A 15,308-nucleotide genomic window follows, 5' to 3' on the forward strand; every position below is an offset into this window, starting at 1 on the left:
CACTCACGTGAGTTCGCGGGGGTTTCGTGTACGACCGAGTCATAAAATTTATGCTCTCATGCAGTTGAACTTCCACTATACTGTTAGAAATCCTCCATGACCGATTTTGGCTGTGGGCCGGAGTCTCAAGCCGTATGTGATGACTCAGCAATGATTAGGCGAGACTCCTGATGGCCAAGAAGTCAGAGGCGATGGATAAATTCAGATTTTATTGTTATACGCATTGTTCATTCAGCTATGAACGCTACAACGTCTCTCGAAACAATAAGAATTATCACAGGATCGTTCAGTGATGTGTACAGATACCAATATTTAACAAAACATTGAATACGCAAGTAATAATAAACATTTAGATTTTGTCGTGTACTTAAATAGGAACTACTTACAATATATGAAAGAAGCACGGGCAACAGTGGTTTTGTGATTGCAACGCGAACCGTACGTATACGTTTTTTTTTTCGCCTGAAGCATGATTGTGAACCAAGAGACAATCAAGATGCCGCGCCTCGATCAATAGGTGTGATTGTAATGATTATTCATCAGCTGGCTTGAAACCAGTTAAAAAACAAGCCTGGATGAAGGCCGAAATTGGACAGGCTCAACGAACACTACACGTAACCTGGCTGGCATCGCTGGCAAATTATGCATTCTCAGACGGGTTCAGCTAGTGTAAAGTACGATATTGGCGGCGATATTTCTCTCTTTTTTGGCAGCACTAGCCCACCCTCATTGTTCAATACAGCATTGGCCACCACTGTCGCACGGCTTCATTGAAAAGATAATAAAAAAAAATGAAGAGAGAAAGAAAGGACTTGACGACACAGGCTTGAATCTCACACGTAACAACACGCAAAAACACGACACAATGTTTACTCTCGCAGCAAAGACGCAAACTCTGCACAACAAGACTGGCTGCTCACTATGTACAATGTGTATAATGCGTTGCAAAGTGTATACGGAGCAGTCGCTACGAGACCTGTACGGTAGGCCCGGTATATTTGGTGTGAGCCGACGTTTCCTTCTGAGAAACGAACAGAAAAAAAGAATTAGAACTAGACAGTAGAAGAAGAAAAACTCATTCGAGAAATAGTTTACTCGAAGACGACTGTTGGTTGTTCGGTTTGACGTATTTACCATCTGTGTGAGCGAAGCCACTTTGCGAGCAAGCTTTCGAAGTCGTTCGCATTTTACGTATCTCGCATGATGTGTACTGGTTGGATGACAGTGTGCAAGCTGTGCGAGTTCTCTGTCGCTTTTTTTTTTCTTTCTTATAAAATCTACCGTTAGGCCTTGACCAAACGGCAGTGTTTTATCATGCATGGCAGGCGTTTGAAACTGTCGTGATCAGAACTAAAAGGCAATGATAGCGAGGAGATGAGGGAAGTGAAATGTTTATAAAAGCAACACATGGCAGCGTACGCCTTTGCTTCGTAACAGGCGCATGAAGTAAGTGGTGATGCAAACGAAAGAAAAAGAATCCTTGTTTGGGAAAGATTGTTTTTCATTCACGATTTGTGCCTTTCAGGCTCTGGTTGTGTGCTTTATTTCCTCTGTTTTGAACTGTACTGCGTGGGTTGAGGATATGCATATTGTGGTCGGTCACCGTGGAACTCTTTCACTGTACTGGCTCGTACTTTCGCTGCTGTTCCACTACGTATTTAAACCACGCACAGGAGGCCAAAAATGCGAAGTCCACGCGCATTCGGCCGGCTAAAAGAGGGAAGTGGATGTAAGGCCCATAAATGAAAGCCGCTCTGCGATGACCTTGAAAAATGCGAAAGCGGCATTCGTCAGCCGCTGCGTATGTTCTAAGGAGCGGCGACAGTTTTTCCAAGGTTGTTAAATTTCTTTTCCAGCAAGAGTCGTTCACTACTCCATATACATGTATATATACATGCTGAAGATACTTTCGTGAAGGCTGTGTGTGTATTTTCGTTGACAATGTTGTTTTCCTCTCTAATTGCGCCAATAAGCTGGATTCGAGCACTCGGGTATAAATATAAGTGATGGGCGTGTACCAAGCGCAATATTCGTGGTAAAACAATTTCTGACAAGAATGACTGGCACCTCTAACGGATGCCACAAACCGGGGATTCATGTCGCCATATTAACGATTGTTTTAGAACACCTCTAATAGTCAGACCATGGAAAAAATACAAAAGATACAAAGGTTCTCGCTTTGAGCGCCGTGTTGCATTTTTGTTTCGTTGTGCTGATGTACGAAGGTAAATAAAGCCCAAGGAAGTAAGACCAAACAAAACGACACAGAATGAAGCAAATATTTCGCGTACAGTTCAACATAGCCGAGGCCTGCCGGCGGCTGTGTTCGCGCAAGATGCCCGTAGAGTTTTACATAAATTTATGGGCGAAGATGTAACATATGTACACGGGACATAGCAGCAACTGCCGAAAGCATACGTATATACAGGGCGAAGGCCTTTGCCTCGCAGAAGACTCCGTTGACTCGCAGAAGACTCCGTCATTGAAGTCACCGCTGACCGACTGGTGGGCCCTCCGGACCTTCATTCGACTCTCCTTGAAATCGTTACACGCAGCGCAGTGCATGAAAAACACTGCGCGGGAACGGGTGTGTTTTCTTCGCCTTCAAGTGCAAGAGCGAATGGATTGCACACGAATCGGTGGCACGATTGTCGTGTTGACCGAGCTGCCGAGACGTTTCCTCGCACAATAGTGAACTGCTGGGCACGTACCACCGGCACTATTTATCGAACGTCATCTATGCTCTCAACGCTTTAGAACATAAACTTAATAAAATCGCCTTTTCTCTGATCAAGAAAAACAAAAAAATTCTTTTTTTGGGCAAAACATTGCAACAGATAGATACAGGGACCACGAAGAACAAGTCATCGCCACGTTATGTCCACTTTGGAAATGATTTCATAGCTTCTCTTAAAAAATCTGCACATGTTTTCAGCAATTAACTGAGGCAAACTGTTCAGTACTGTTCGCAATTTGATTCTTCAAGACCGGCGATGAAAAGGCAGGATTTTCTCTCTTATGAGTGTGCGGTAAAGTTCTGAAAATTTTGTTTTGTTTACAGTCATACGTTTTTCCAACTAAACTTTTATTATACAAAATAAGACTTTTAGTTAACCTGTCCATCATTGAAAATGTGTTCATGCTCTACTTCAGGCATCGATGAGAGCGAATACTGTTGGTTCCAGCCTCTCAAGCACGCCAATAGTAGCGGCAATCAAGCTACCCGCCATTTGAGCATGTATACGTGCATTGAATCAATTCACAAAATGTGAGCGCCTTCCTATCTCAACTTAAAATACTGATACTGCGCGAGCAATGTATCAGAATAAGAACGCACACATAAATAATAGAAAAAATAGTCTCACCGAAACAAGCTTTATGCGGTTTCACCGAAAAAGAATATTAGTAGACTTGACCAATGTGTTCACAAATAAATTGGTCACCTCCCCCCCCCCCCCCTGTCTGTTTGTCGGATGTCCCTTTGGTAATCCAAGACTGAGCTGTGCAGTGGACCTATCTTTACATGCAAGGGATGCTTGACTCTAGCTGCATAATGCCTGGATTTCTAAAGGTGGGCGTTTCTCAGAACCACAACTAAATAGCGTGAAGGCCAATACAGAAAGTTGGCTATCTTTCCCGCTCCATGACATCAGTGGTTCGCTTTCTAATAAGTAAGTTGATGCCAAGCTTCATTGAATGTTGCTATAGAACACGAAATGATCTGACAATTTTCGTATCGCGTCAGTAATGAATGTAAAAAAAAAGTCAAATAACAGCTCGTTGTGGAAGGCTCGCCCGCAGCCGGCCAGCACAATCGTGAAGAAAAGTGTACTTCACAGGGAACTACTACATGGTAAATAAATACTCTCCTTTCAGGACTTTGTCTGCTTGAAGTCGGCCCTCTTCGGGGGACCAGTTACGTATATGCGAGGAGCACGACTGAGTAGCTCCCTCTACCGGGGAGAGCGGCGAAAGAAAGGGAGGCATACAAGGCATTCAGAGAAAAAGAGCACACCAAGCGCACAGTTCGCGGTTTCGCGTGGTGGCTTGTAGCATGCGTGTGTGTTGTCGTGTGCACCTTGCGGCCCGCCGCGAAGAAGCGGACCATAGCACAAGATGGCAAAGCAGTGGCGACGGCGGCGTCGCCAACGCACTGTCCGACGAGTTACCCGTAGAAAGGCTGTCTCTGCACATGGAACCCATAGAAGGTATCGACAGTTCTTGCGAGAACTTTTTTTGGACTTTCCGAGAAGATCGTGGCGTCAGGGGCTCACGGTCCGCTCGCAGCCTTGTGGATGTCCTTCTTGAAACTGCTGAGATCTTGTATGTTGTCCAGTAGGGTCTTGTGAATGGTGTGGATCTTGGCAGCATCCATGTCCTTTTTGAGCTCTTCCATATCCCGCTTGAGCTTCGCGCGCCGGTTCTGGAACCATGTGATCACTTGGGCGTTTGTGAGCCCCAGCGACTGCGCGATCTCGTCCCTATCGGCGGGTGACAGGTATTTTTGGTAGAGGAACCTTTTCTCCAGCTCGAAGATCTGGTGGTTGGTGAACGCCGTTCGCGACTTCCGCTTCTTCTTTACTGGCTGCCGACCGTTGAAAGAGCCGCCGTTCTCCCTGGAGGAATCTGCGCAGAAAAAGGAAAAATACATGCTATAAGCGACGACGCTCCAGGGGCTTTATACGTCACTTTAACTTATCGCTGCTGAACTTTACAAAACATCTATTTACTTTGAACAATACGTCACAATAATGGCAACAAGGCGTTAATTTATTCGGTGGACCTACTGTCCCATCGTTTAAGCTTGTGTATATATATGAATGTTATGTCTGGTACTGAAACACTGACCACGAACAATTGACAATGTCATGACCTAATTTTCACAAACTGCATATGTTTTGTTTGCATTTGCCTTTCCTTGTTACCAGACTCGAAAGGCCAAATGCATAACTTAAACCGTGCAACTTTGTTTTATCACTCATCGTGTCTATATATATATATATATATATATATATATATATATATAAATATATATATATATATATATATATATATATATATATATTTATATATATATATATATATATATATATATATATATATATATATATATATATATATATATATATATATATATATATAAACCCCAAAAAAAACTTCGGAGCGTGGCATCGAACGTGGAATCTCAGCGTCTTGACAGCAAGCTATTTATATGTACCACACACCGCTGCTGACGGCCGTCTCGAGGGGATTTGTGTTTTCAGCATTACCAGCAAGATGGCGAAATGAGCGCGCGGCGTCACATCTCGCGGTGGCGCGCTCTCATCTCCCACGCGTATTTTGCAACGCTTAGAGGAAGGGCGCGACGCTCCCTCGCGCGCCCTCAACTCTATGCTTTCGCGCCCTTATCTCGCGGTGGGGAGGAGGGGAGGATCGTACGTCTTGGCTGGCCTCGGGCTTTACTTGGAACGATTCTGCTGTAGTTACATGGCGCACAAAGGTCACAGCAATCATCGCAGTCTCCGTTTTTCAGACAGAGCGAAGTAACAACTGAGACGTTCATTCGCGTTCATCTCTACCTGTGAGTACGTTTCGTGCGTGATTTCTGCGTGAGAAACGCGGGGCACCTTTCGCTCTGCTTTCTATTCTACACGTGACATTCCAATTTGTTGCTATCGCCTTCATTGCTTCATCTTTGCAGCAAAGCTGTGACTTTTTGTTGAGTTTTTTTAATTACGAAGTGCCTACTGTACACACTCAACCACAGCATACAGCCCCGCCGCGGTGGTCTAGTGGCTAATGTAATCGGCTGCTGACCCGCAGGTTGCGGGCTCGAATCCCGGCTGCGGCAACTGCATTTCCGATGGAGGCGGAAATGTTGTAGGCCCGTGTGCTCAGATTTGGGTACACGTTAAAGAACCCCAGGTGGTCGAAATTTCCGGAGCCCTCCACTACGGCGTCTCTCATAATCACATTGTGGTTTTGGGACGTTAAACCCCACATATCAATCAATCAACCACAGCATACAAAACGCACCTATCTCTTTGTAGAGCTTTCAGGAGCAGAAACAAACAACACAATGCACGTCACTGCCAAAATAATGATATTGTTGTAGCCGTCATAATAGGTGTAACAAAAGGAACGTTTGCAATAATACGTCCTGATGGTATGAAACACACATTAGAAAGCTAGCGGTTCATCTCGTTCTATTGTCTCACGTATATTCAACTATCGCCTTCTTTCTGTATTCCCCGCTACCACACTTGCTCATAAAAGGTATTTGTTTCTTTTTCTCGCTTCGTATGTTATTGTTTTCGATTGTACGCCAAGTGAAAAAGTGGGAGAGACATTGACAGACAAAATAGTCATGAAGGTTAATTCTGTTGCACTCGGTTTGCTACCCTACATTCAGGAAGGAGAAGTAAGCAGAAAGGGCAGAACAAAAGGATCAACAAGGATACGCACGCGCACATGACCTCATTCAATACGCAACCGAAAGTAGTTTCAAAGTTCTGTCGAATGCCAGGTGGCATGGTACAAACCATACAAGTAGGAAAGCCGAAAATCTTGCATGTGCAGGTATACGAATTCGTAGGTATCGGTTATCATACGAACATAGGAGCACATTCGGTCGCGGCTACCCCGAAAGCAGTGATAAAATCTGTTTCCTCTAGCACATGGCGTAACCACCGGTCCATATAGCATCCGATACACTCCGCCCGATTGGCAACGGTCCCGCGTTGTGGTGGCGAACAAGGGCTGATCCGTGGCGACGTCTTAATGGAGTTCGAGAAAAGTCGAAGGCGTTTGCACCGGCGGAACCGAGGGGGCGACAGGGGGCGGGGTGGCGACCGCACGACACGCGCCATTCAACGCCGTGCTGTCCTGGACGCCACCGACAATCGCGGTTTTCGGAAGAAGGCTTGATTTATGACGTGCCCCGGCACGAGGAGCCACGGCGGCGGCACCCCGCCCCGTTCTGGTCCAAGGAGCGCAGTGCGCATCAGCGCTCGATTAGCGGAGCTCTTGTTCATCTCGCGGCGGCACCGCGAAAGAGAGCATCTTGCGCGCGAACGCGGCGACAGTCGGCGCTTTTCTTGGCCGCGGTGTGGCCCCCGCACCGGTCGGCTATTGTATGCCGCATCCCCCAACCGCCGTGTTCGGTGATGTATCGACTTCTCGGCTTCGCGGCTCAGTAGTGGGCCTTGCAAGAGCGAGAGAACAGCGTTCAACCTGCAGAGCCGCCTGCGTGGTGTTCACCTCCTGCTTCGACTTGACACCTATTCAAAGAGTCCGATTTCCGCACGGCAATTTGCTACACGAGGAGGCGGTCGGCGAGAGAAAAATAACGAGCGCTACAGGCCGGCGATGACAGCGGGGGAGCTCGTCACCTTAACAGCGCTTCTATGAACTCGGCCGGGTCCATCGAGTGTGAGGCGAAAGAATGCGACCCCACGGCTGCGCATCATTCAATGGACCCGGAGTGTGACAAATTCACCGCTTTTGAGCGAGTCCCGCAAAATGAGTGGCGACCTTTGCAGCCTTCGAGTGAACGTGGTCGCCTTATTATATCGTATATACGGCGCAACAGAATGCACATCATGCTGCACATGGCCATTCCATTCACGAAGAAGTAGGAAAGGCTAGGTTATTTTCTGAAAAATATTCACATCATTGTGAGCCCCAAAATGCTTAAAACAGTGGTATAATTTATTGGAACAATTGTGTCACTTCTGTGAAACCCTCATTTCCAATAGCCAAAGGATTTGTGGAAAAAATAAGCAACGGTTTCGCATCGGACTGGTGTATTCTCATATATCACGTTTCAAACAAATAGTCCGTTCGTGCACATCTCAGGCTGTCAAATACCTGGCTTCGTCCTCACGCTTGGCAATTTAACTGAAAAATACTCTTTTGTTTTTTTTTTGGGGGGGGGGGAGGGGGGCAGCTCTCTTTTTTATGTGGAGTTTCGTCCACAAACCAATCTACGCAATTACGAGCGCGCAACTGCACGCTTTTTATCAAGCTCAAGAGGCATGTCGGCGGCAAGCTCGACTTGCACGTCTCGTGTTTCGGGCCGCTGTACACCACCGTCCTGCACTCGTCTATGCACTGGTGCTGCCTGGCGGGGCCATCATGCAGAATGGTGGGAGGAGGGTTAGATGGGATGGCGGGAGCGGGCGGGCGCGTTCACAAAATGACTCATCCTCGCAGTAGCACATTTTGGCGTGCTCGCGTTAGATTTCTCGCCAGCGCACGCGGCGGCGGGCGCGGCTCGCGACGTGAGACAGCCCGGTGTGGCTGGCCGAGCGCGCCAAGGGAGGATTTCCACCCATTGGAACTAATTATCTCGCCCGACCGCTCTGCCTCGGCTTCTTAGCGTCCTCCCATGCTTGCGAGGCGCATCTACTTTCCTGCCCGGAAACGAGACCTCCGTGCGGCTTGCTGCACGCTGACAAGCGCCCGCTCGGGATGACAGCGAGCGCAACGCTCCGCTGAGGCGCCGCCCGACGTGAGCGGACCAGAAGAGCTGCTGGCACGCAGGTCCAAGGAATAGCGCACAAGTGGGGCCCACCGAGAGGCATGCCGTGCAGTGCGCCTTGTTTTAGCATTATCTGCTTGCATAATCGTTTGTTCAAGGCGCACAGAACAGCGATTTCTTTGTTTATTTTCTGGTGGGAAGGAAAGCCTCTCTTCCCGGTTAATTGCCACGAACTTACCGTGCTGACGTTACCCGCCGCAGCAAACGAGATGACACCGTGTCGACAACCTTGAGAGGCTCGAAAACACGTGTAAATTGGTGGGTTACGTTTCAGTCGCCACGATTAGCTGTCTTGAATTGCATAAATGAACTCAGCTTATAGTCCTGTTTCTCATTTCTGCCTATGGAGACGGCAGGCATGAATGAATGACATCAGTACGTTGGCGTTGTGTGAAATAGTACGTCACGTCATAACAGAGGAGCACATCCTGCTGCCTCGTTCTTTCTGCATGCTTCTCGGCGTGTGTATACGTCCGAGTATATGCCATCAAAGAGATGACCAAAACGCAACGTTAGTGCACCTTGGCTGCCGATTTCAAAAACATCGCGGGAGCGAAGTGCTTAAGTTTTGTTGACCAGCGCCTCATTAGTAGACATGGACGCTTATACAGCTCCGCCTTGATGAGTAGCCCTCGTTATCCGGCGTCAGCGCGGGGTGAAGGCATTGTTGACGGCTCGAGAGTTGATTATGGTGTCGCGCGTGTGTCCGACCTGCAGGCACAGCTAATGTCCCTTGATTTGGGACGCAAGCTGAGATGACGCCGTATACGCACCGAAAATAATGGCGGGTAATTTGCCGCTTCCACGCTACGACGTTAGGCCCCGCGTTAATCTCCACGTTTTCTTTTCTTGTTTCCGCTATCTCGAGAGGCCAAGGAAACGCACAGCGTATAAGACCGCAATGGTGTTTGCGCGCTGCAGCCAAGCTTCTGCGCGCATTTTAGTTTCTTTTTACAGGCTGTAATTATTCTTCACACGGGCAGCTCAGTGTACATCATGCAAGCGATCTTGTGCTGTGGCAATGTGCAACATCGACTTGGGCTCTCGTTTATGGATTGACGAGCGCAACGCTTCATATAATAACCTATATGTAGTGTTAACGCACTTCGTTTTTCTGGCGGCATTGACAGCAACGGTTTTCGCCTACGCCTACTAGTAACTCTCAACCTGTGGCTCACTACTGAAATGTCAGCATCAACATTTTGTAAAATCAGGCGGCTTTTCGCAAGAGCAAGCAGCAGCGGCGCTTGCTCGGAACACTTATCCATGGAACCATCCATGCATATGGGTGCGTCGTCGGAATGGCAGGCACAATATAGGCAAGCGTCGAAGGTCTGTGTAAATATACTAAGTTTTATATGTAGATATAAGTTGCGGAGGTTACTTTGATCGGTTCAGATGGGAGCCTGAATACGTGTAAGACTATACTCCAAGATTGGAAAATTACGCAAAAAGAAAAAAAAAGCCGGATACAGTAATTGCAGCCTGCCTTAGACGTGAATGCTTCGTTCGATATATTTCGTGCTCGTGTTGTTCATTTTCTCTCCGCGCTGTTTTTCACTCCTGTACCGAAAGAATGCTGTTTAAACGAAACGCCTTGGATGCTCTTTGATGCGCCCTGGAGAATTCTATATTTATCCCGGGCTCGTCAAGCGACTGAATAATTTATTTCCGCCATAGTCGTAACACGCGATGCGATTGGATAGCTAGTTCATTCTAATTTTTACTGAAATGAAGTCATTTCACAAAAAGTATGTGTACAGAACGCGCCAATTAGATTTCGCACAATGCGACATCTTTGGTCCAAACAGACCCCTCAGAAAAGAAAAAGCGAGTATTTGATTGTGTGTATATATATATATATATATATATATATATATATATATATATATATATATATATATATATATATATATATATATATATATATATATATATATATATATATATATACATATATATGTAAGAGAGACAGCAGCTTTGTCAATGGGCCTAACGTACATGGGAAGAGAAGAGACACAACTTCGTCGTTAATTGTTGTAATTTTTGTTTTCCAACAGTTCATCTACCAGTCTTCGTCAGGTTTTATGAACAAGTGCCACCTGACGAAGACCGCGCATGCACATGCTTAAAACCTTTCCAGCTCAATGTTTCCCGTATTGAATCTCTTTTTTAGCTATACTTTATGCCGATATCCGGCTTAGTAATCTGACGTAAAGTGTCATTACTTAATGCAGCTGTTCGCACTGTCTGCCCTTTGGAGTAGATATCTCCACTTTGGCTGTAACGATGGCACGACGCTTGGATGCCATCTGTACAGGAAAATCTTTGGCTTGACCATAATTTGTTCCAAAGCGGGCCTAGGCTTGTCGAGAAGTATTTGGCATACCACTTCTCGCGTGTTGTTGCTAAAAGTGTAACAGTCCCACACCTGACGTGTCATCACACCGTATACCCGTATCGTGTGCGAGAAGACGCTCGTCTCGGCTTAATCACGAGACGAATGGCCTCGTCAGGCAGCAGACACCGCGTGCTTTTCTCGGAGCTCAACTGAGGTAGCGGCGCGAGCCACCTGGTCTCGGCAGCGGGTTGTAAAGCGCTCACCGGAAATGAATGGTTGCGGAGCGGCTAAGGTGCGAATGGCGTGCTGCCCGTGGGAGGATTCGTGGAGTTCCCTCCCGGAGACTGTCAGCGGCGGGGGAAGGCCGGGAACAAGGGACAGCCCGCCGTGTTGTCGGCCCTAATTGTGCGCGCCAGGGACCGACAAGCGCGGCGCTGACCATGGGTGGCCGCCCGCGGGCCCTCGCTCGCGGAAGCGCGTTTTGTACCGTATAGCGCTCGCTCGCTCGCAAATGGGGCTCCTCCTGCCGCCGCCTCCCCGCGGTCACTGTATACGCGCCGGAGCTGAACCTCTCCGATCATGCGTCATTTCTCGCTGCGGGGCTCGACGCCTGCGCCTGGCGAATGGCCCAGCAAACCGCAGGTTTGTTGGCGGCTTAGTTGCGGTGTGCGTGTGTACATGGCACTTAGTTACAGCCCTGTTTTCCTCTGGTGTGCGCCGGGCGGCGTCCGCTCGCGTATTGTGGGGACCGCCGAAAGGAAACGGCGAGTCTAGAATATATATATATATATATATATATATATATATATATATATATATATATATATATATATATATATATATATATATATATATATATATATATATATATATATATATATATATAATAAGGGAAAGAAGTGTATTTTGCCGTGTTTTAACACAATAATAATGAGATCTCACAGACAGTAATGCAAAGTAATGTACAGGGGAAGTTATTAGAACCATTGATTGATCGATATGTGGGGTTTAACGTCCCAAAACCACTATATGATTATGAGAGACGCCGTAGTGGAGGGCTCCGGAAATTTAGACCACCTGGGGTTCTTTAACGTGCACCCAAATCTGAGCACACGGGCCTACAACATTTCCGCCTCCATCGGAAATGTATTAGAACCATTGAAATGTAAATAAAAAGAAAGCAGAGTGGATGAAAAAATAACCAGCCGTATATATATATATATATATATATATATATATATATATATATATATATATATATATATATATATATATATATATATATATATATATATATATATATATACATACACACATATATATATATATATATATATATATATATATATATATATATATATATATATATATATATATTCAACGCCGTAGTAGGTGCTTCGAGTGTTGTTTCTTTGACTCTATAGAGAAATAAAACAGCAGGCCGAAGAAAGCGAAACGAACCCCACTCTTTACTCTTATGTTTCTTTTTCTTTAAAATGAAATAAACATATTTGCACAAGTGTACGCCACAAGTTACTCTGCATATTATAAGTATACACTGTTCCTTGAGGTGCCTTTATGTACAATTTCTCGCTCTGCGACTTTCGCTCGAATGAGATTACTTTGCTTCGATTAAGCCTTCTATTTGCATTTTGCAACACAATAGCTGCAATTACATTAGAAAACAAGCAATATAGGCAAAACGGAATGGACTTTTTGTTCCGAAATGCAGAACGAAAATTCGCTTGGACTGTGTTCATTGTGTTCGTGAGTCAGCGAATTCTCTCTGTCTTCTACAAAAGTCTAGTAGCTAAGGCACTCGGCTGCTGACCCGCAGGATCGCGGGATCGACTCCCGGCCACGGCAGTCGCATCTTCAATAGAGGCGAAAATTCTTGAGGCCTGTGTGCCTGGATTTAGGTGCACGTTAAAGAACACCAAGTGGTCGAAATGTTCGGATTCCTTCACTACGGCATCTTTCATAATCATATGGTGGTTTTGGAACGTTGAACCCCAGCAACTAACAAACTTGTTCCAAAGAATAAAAGAGAGAAAGCGAGAGAGCGAAGTATATAGCTGCTGTTAAAAGGTCCTGGAAAGAGTTCTTAGACTTAAGCGTGAAGATACCAACTCGGATGACGGCGCTCGACTATGTACATTTGCTGTCAATAATGGATCGGCGCATGCGGTTAGGGAGATGATCAAAGTCGACAATTTCCATTACGTTGTACGAATTTTGGTACGTGCTCTTAAATTTTCACCTAATCGACCACATTACCAGATGCGATGTGCACATCACAGTTTCGTGTCTGCCGCTCTCGAAAGCCTGCTGCTTCACGTCAGAGATGAGCGTCTCAGAATGGAAGGAATGCGGGAAGGGAGAGGATACGCATCACAGTGAAGCAGACGCATGTGCAGTCGTCAGCCATCTGACGCTGGATGAATGGGTATAAAAGATGAAAAGACAGGAAGAAGAGACCAACGTATCTATAGAACAAAATCGCGCGAGTTTCAAAGGCACTGCTACGTTCCAGTGTACTGGACGCAGTGTCGCAGTCAATTCATGTTGCCTTTGAAGGCTTGCGAGTACTGGACATATCATACAGTATCTTTCGTATGGACTGAGCGCTCGGGGATTTCAGCTTGCCGACGGACAAGCGAACTGTTAAGAAAGCATCTCAGAAGTTGAAGTTACTACACGGGTGTATTTTCACGAATGTGAATAGAGAGTAATTCGTTGACACCAGTGTCATATAAAAGAGAAGTGGAAGCGTTTAGCACAATAGCTACGTTACTCGTGGTAATAGCAAATCGAGGTGAACACAAAATAAATGTAAGTGAACGAATAAGAACGTATGAACAAGAAAAATCACCAATGGATCCATGCCAGAGCTTAAACTTGGAACACCAAGCGTTGTGCTCAGAGCTCAGATTGATTGATTGATTGATTGATTGATTGATTGATTGATTGATTGATTGATTGATTGATTGATATGTGGGGTTTAACGTCCCAAAACCACCATATGATTATGAGAGACGCTGTAGTGGAGGGCTCCGGAAATTTAGACCACCTGGGGTTCTTTAACGTGCACCCAAATCTGATGCTCAAAGTCGGTAGCAGCCGCCTCGGGTACACCATTTCTGAAACTACGCGCATGAAAGTAACTGAAAGCTACTTCATCTTCTACTTGCACATATATTGCGGCCAGAAGGGCCTGTAGTTCCAATACTGTCTTGTGCTGGGAAACATATGTCCATGCTTCAGGGTCCAAGCACAGGCACAACACAGGCTGGGCGTGAAGGGGCTCGCATGGTGGCGCGTCGTGGGCCCTTTGTGTTTGTGTGTGTGAAGCAGGAGGCACCCGAGCGAGTGTTGAAGGGGGGGTATGATGCGGGTGCAGATGGGCGGCCGAGCGAGGCCCGATTTGCTGCCGGCCCCGTTGCGGGCGCACGCACACAGTGTTCGAGGGTCGCCGATTAACGGCCGGCCCGGCCCCCTCGGACCGCGTCCGCCAATCACGTCGTCGTTGTGGGCCGCTCGACCATTTTTCAGCAGCAACGCGAGGCGACGCAATGAGGCCGTTTAGGCGCCCAGCTTTATTGCGCCCTCTGCGATGCATGCCCCCCCTCCTCGGGAGCTCCGGTTTGCGTGCTGCGGGCAGAGATAAATGACGTCTAACACAGTAGCTGGTACGTCACGCCAGCGCTGCTGCCGGCGGCCAACCGTTGCTGTGGAACGCACCACCAGCATGGCGATTTTGGGCCCCCGGTGCAACCATCGTCATCACTTTCTCAAACTTCTCGTTTTGGCGTTCTCACGCAGCGCCGTGACGGCCTCACAGACACAAAGGTCTTCTTTTTTTTGTAGGAAGACTTTTTGATGACTGTGCTCCAGCTTCTGGTGAGCACTTGCCGAGATCCTAACACTCGAGGCGTGTTTGCTGAGAGAACCTGTTCGAGGCTGCCCGTCGGGCACGAAAAGGCCCCCGTTCGTGAAACGACGGGAGTGCTTTGACGGACAGGCGACGCGAGGGATTAAGTTCTTTCTGGCGCGAACGAAGCGACCGGCCAGCGCTTGGCGAATCGTCAAACAACCAGCGGGCGTGCGGAGGTGCCGATCATCGCGGAAGAAACAATGGCGCCTGGGAAAGTGAAGCGCGTAGTTGAGACAAAGGAGCTCGTCGTGGCCTGTCACGGGGTATCGCCCGGCGCTCCTAATTGCCACTAATCACGGAGGCCGGGCGCGCGAAGAAGTCAAGCACCCACGGGGCCGTCATGCGTGCAAGCGGCAGCAGTGACACGACGCCTTCAACAGGTGCGCCCTTAAAAAATCAGATGCCAAGCACTCGCCTGACCTTAATTAGCCGAGAAGGAAGGCGACCCGGAGGCGCAACCGCCCCGCCGATTTTGTCGCTCCCCGCGTGGC

At 47.2% G+C, this 15,308-nt stretch overlaps 1 protein-coding gene across 1 annotated transcript in view; it reads right to left on the reverse strand.

The window, feature by feature from the left end:
* Nucleotides 1-196: 196 nt before the first annotated feature.
* Nucleotides 197-15,308, reverse strand: part of LOC119176777 (transcription factor LBX2-like) — a 72,181-nt gene continuing 57,069 nt past the window's right edge. Inside the window, exon 2 of the mRNA XM_075877345.1 lies at nucleotides 197-4,626. Coding sequence (XP_075733460.1) covers nucleotides 4,271-4,626 — 356 coding nt within the window. The 3' untranslated portion in view covers nucleotides 197-4,270. The remainder of the gene's footprint in view (nucleotides 4,627-15,308) is intronic.

This window comes from Rhipicephalus microplus, chromosome X (assembly GCF_043290135.1).
Source record: "Rhipicephalus microplus isolate Deutch F79 chromosome X, USDA_Rmic, whole genome shotgun sequence".
Classification (NCBI taxonomy): Eukaryota; Metazoa; Arthropoda; class Arachnida; order Ixodida; family Ixodidae; genus Rhipicephalus; species Rhipicephalus microplus.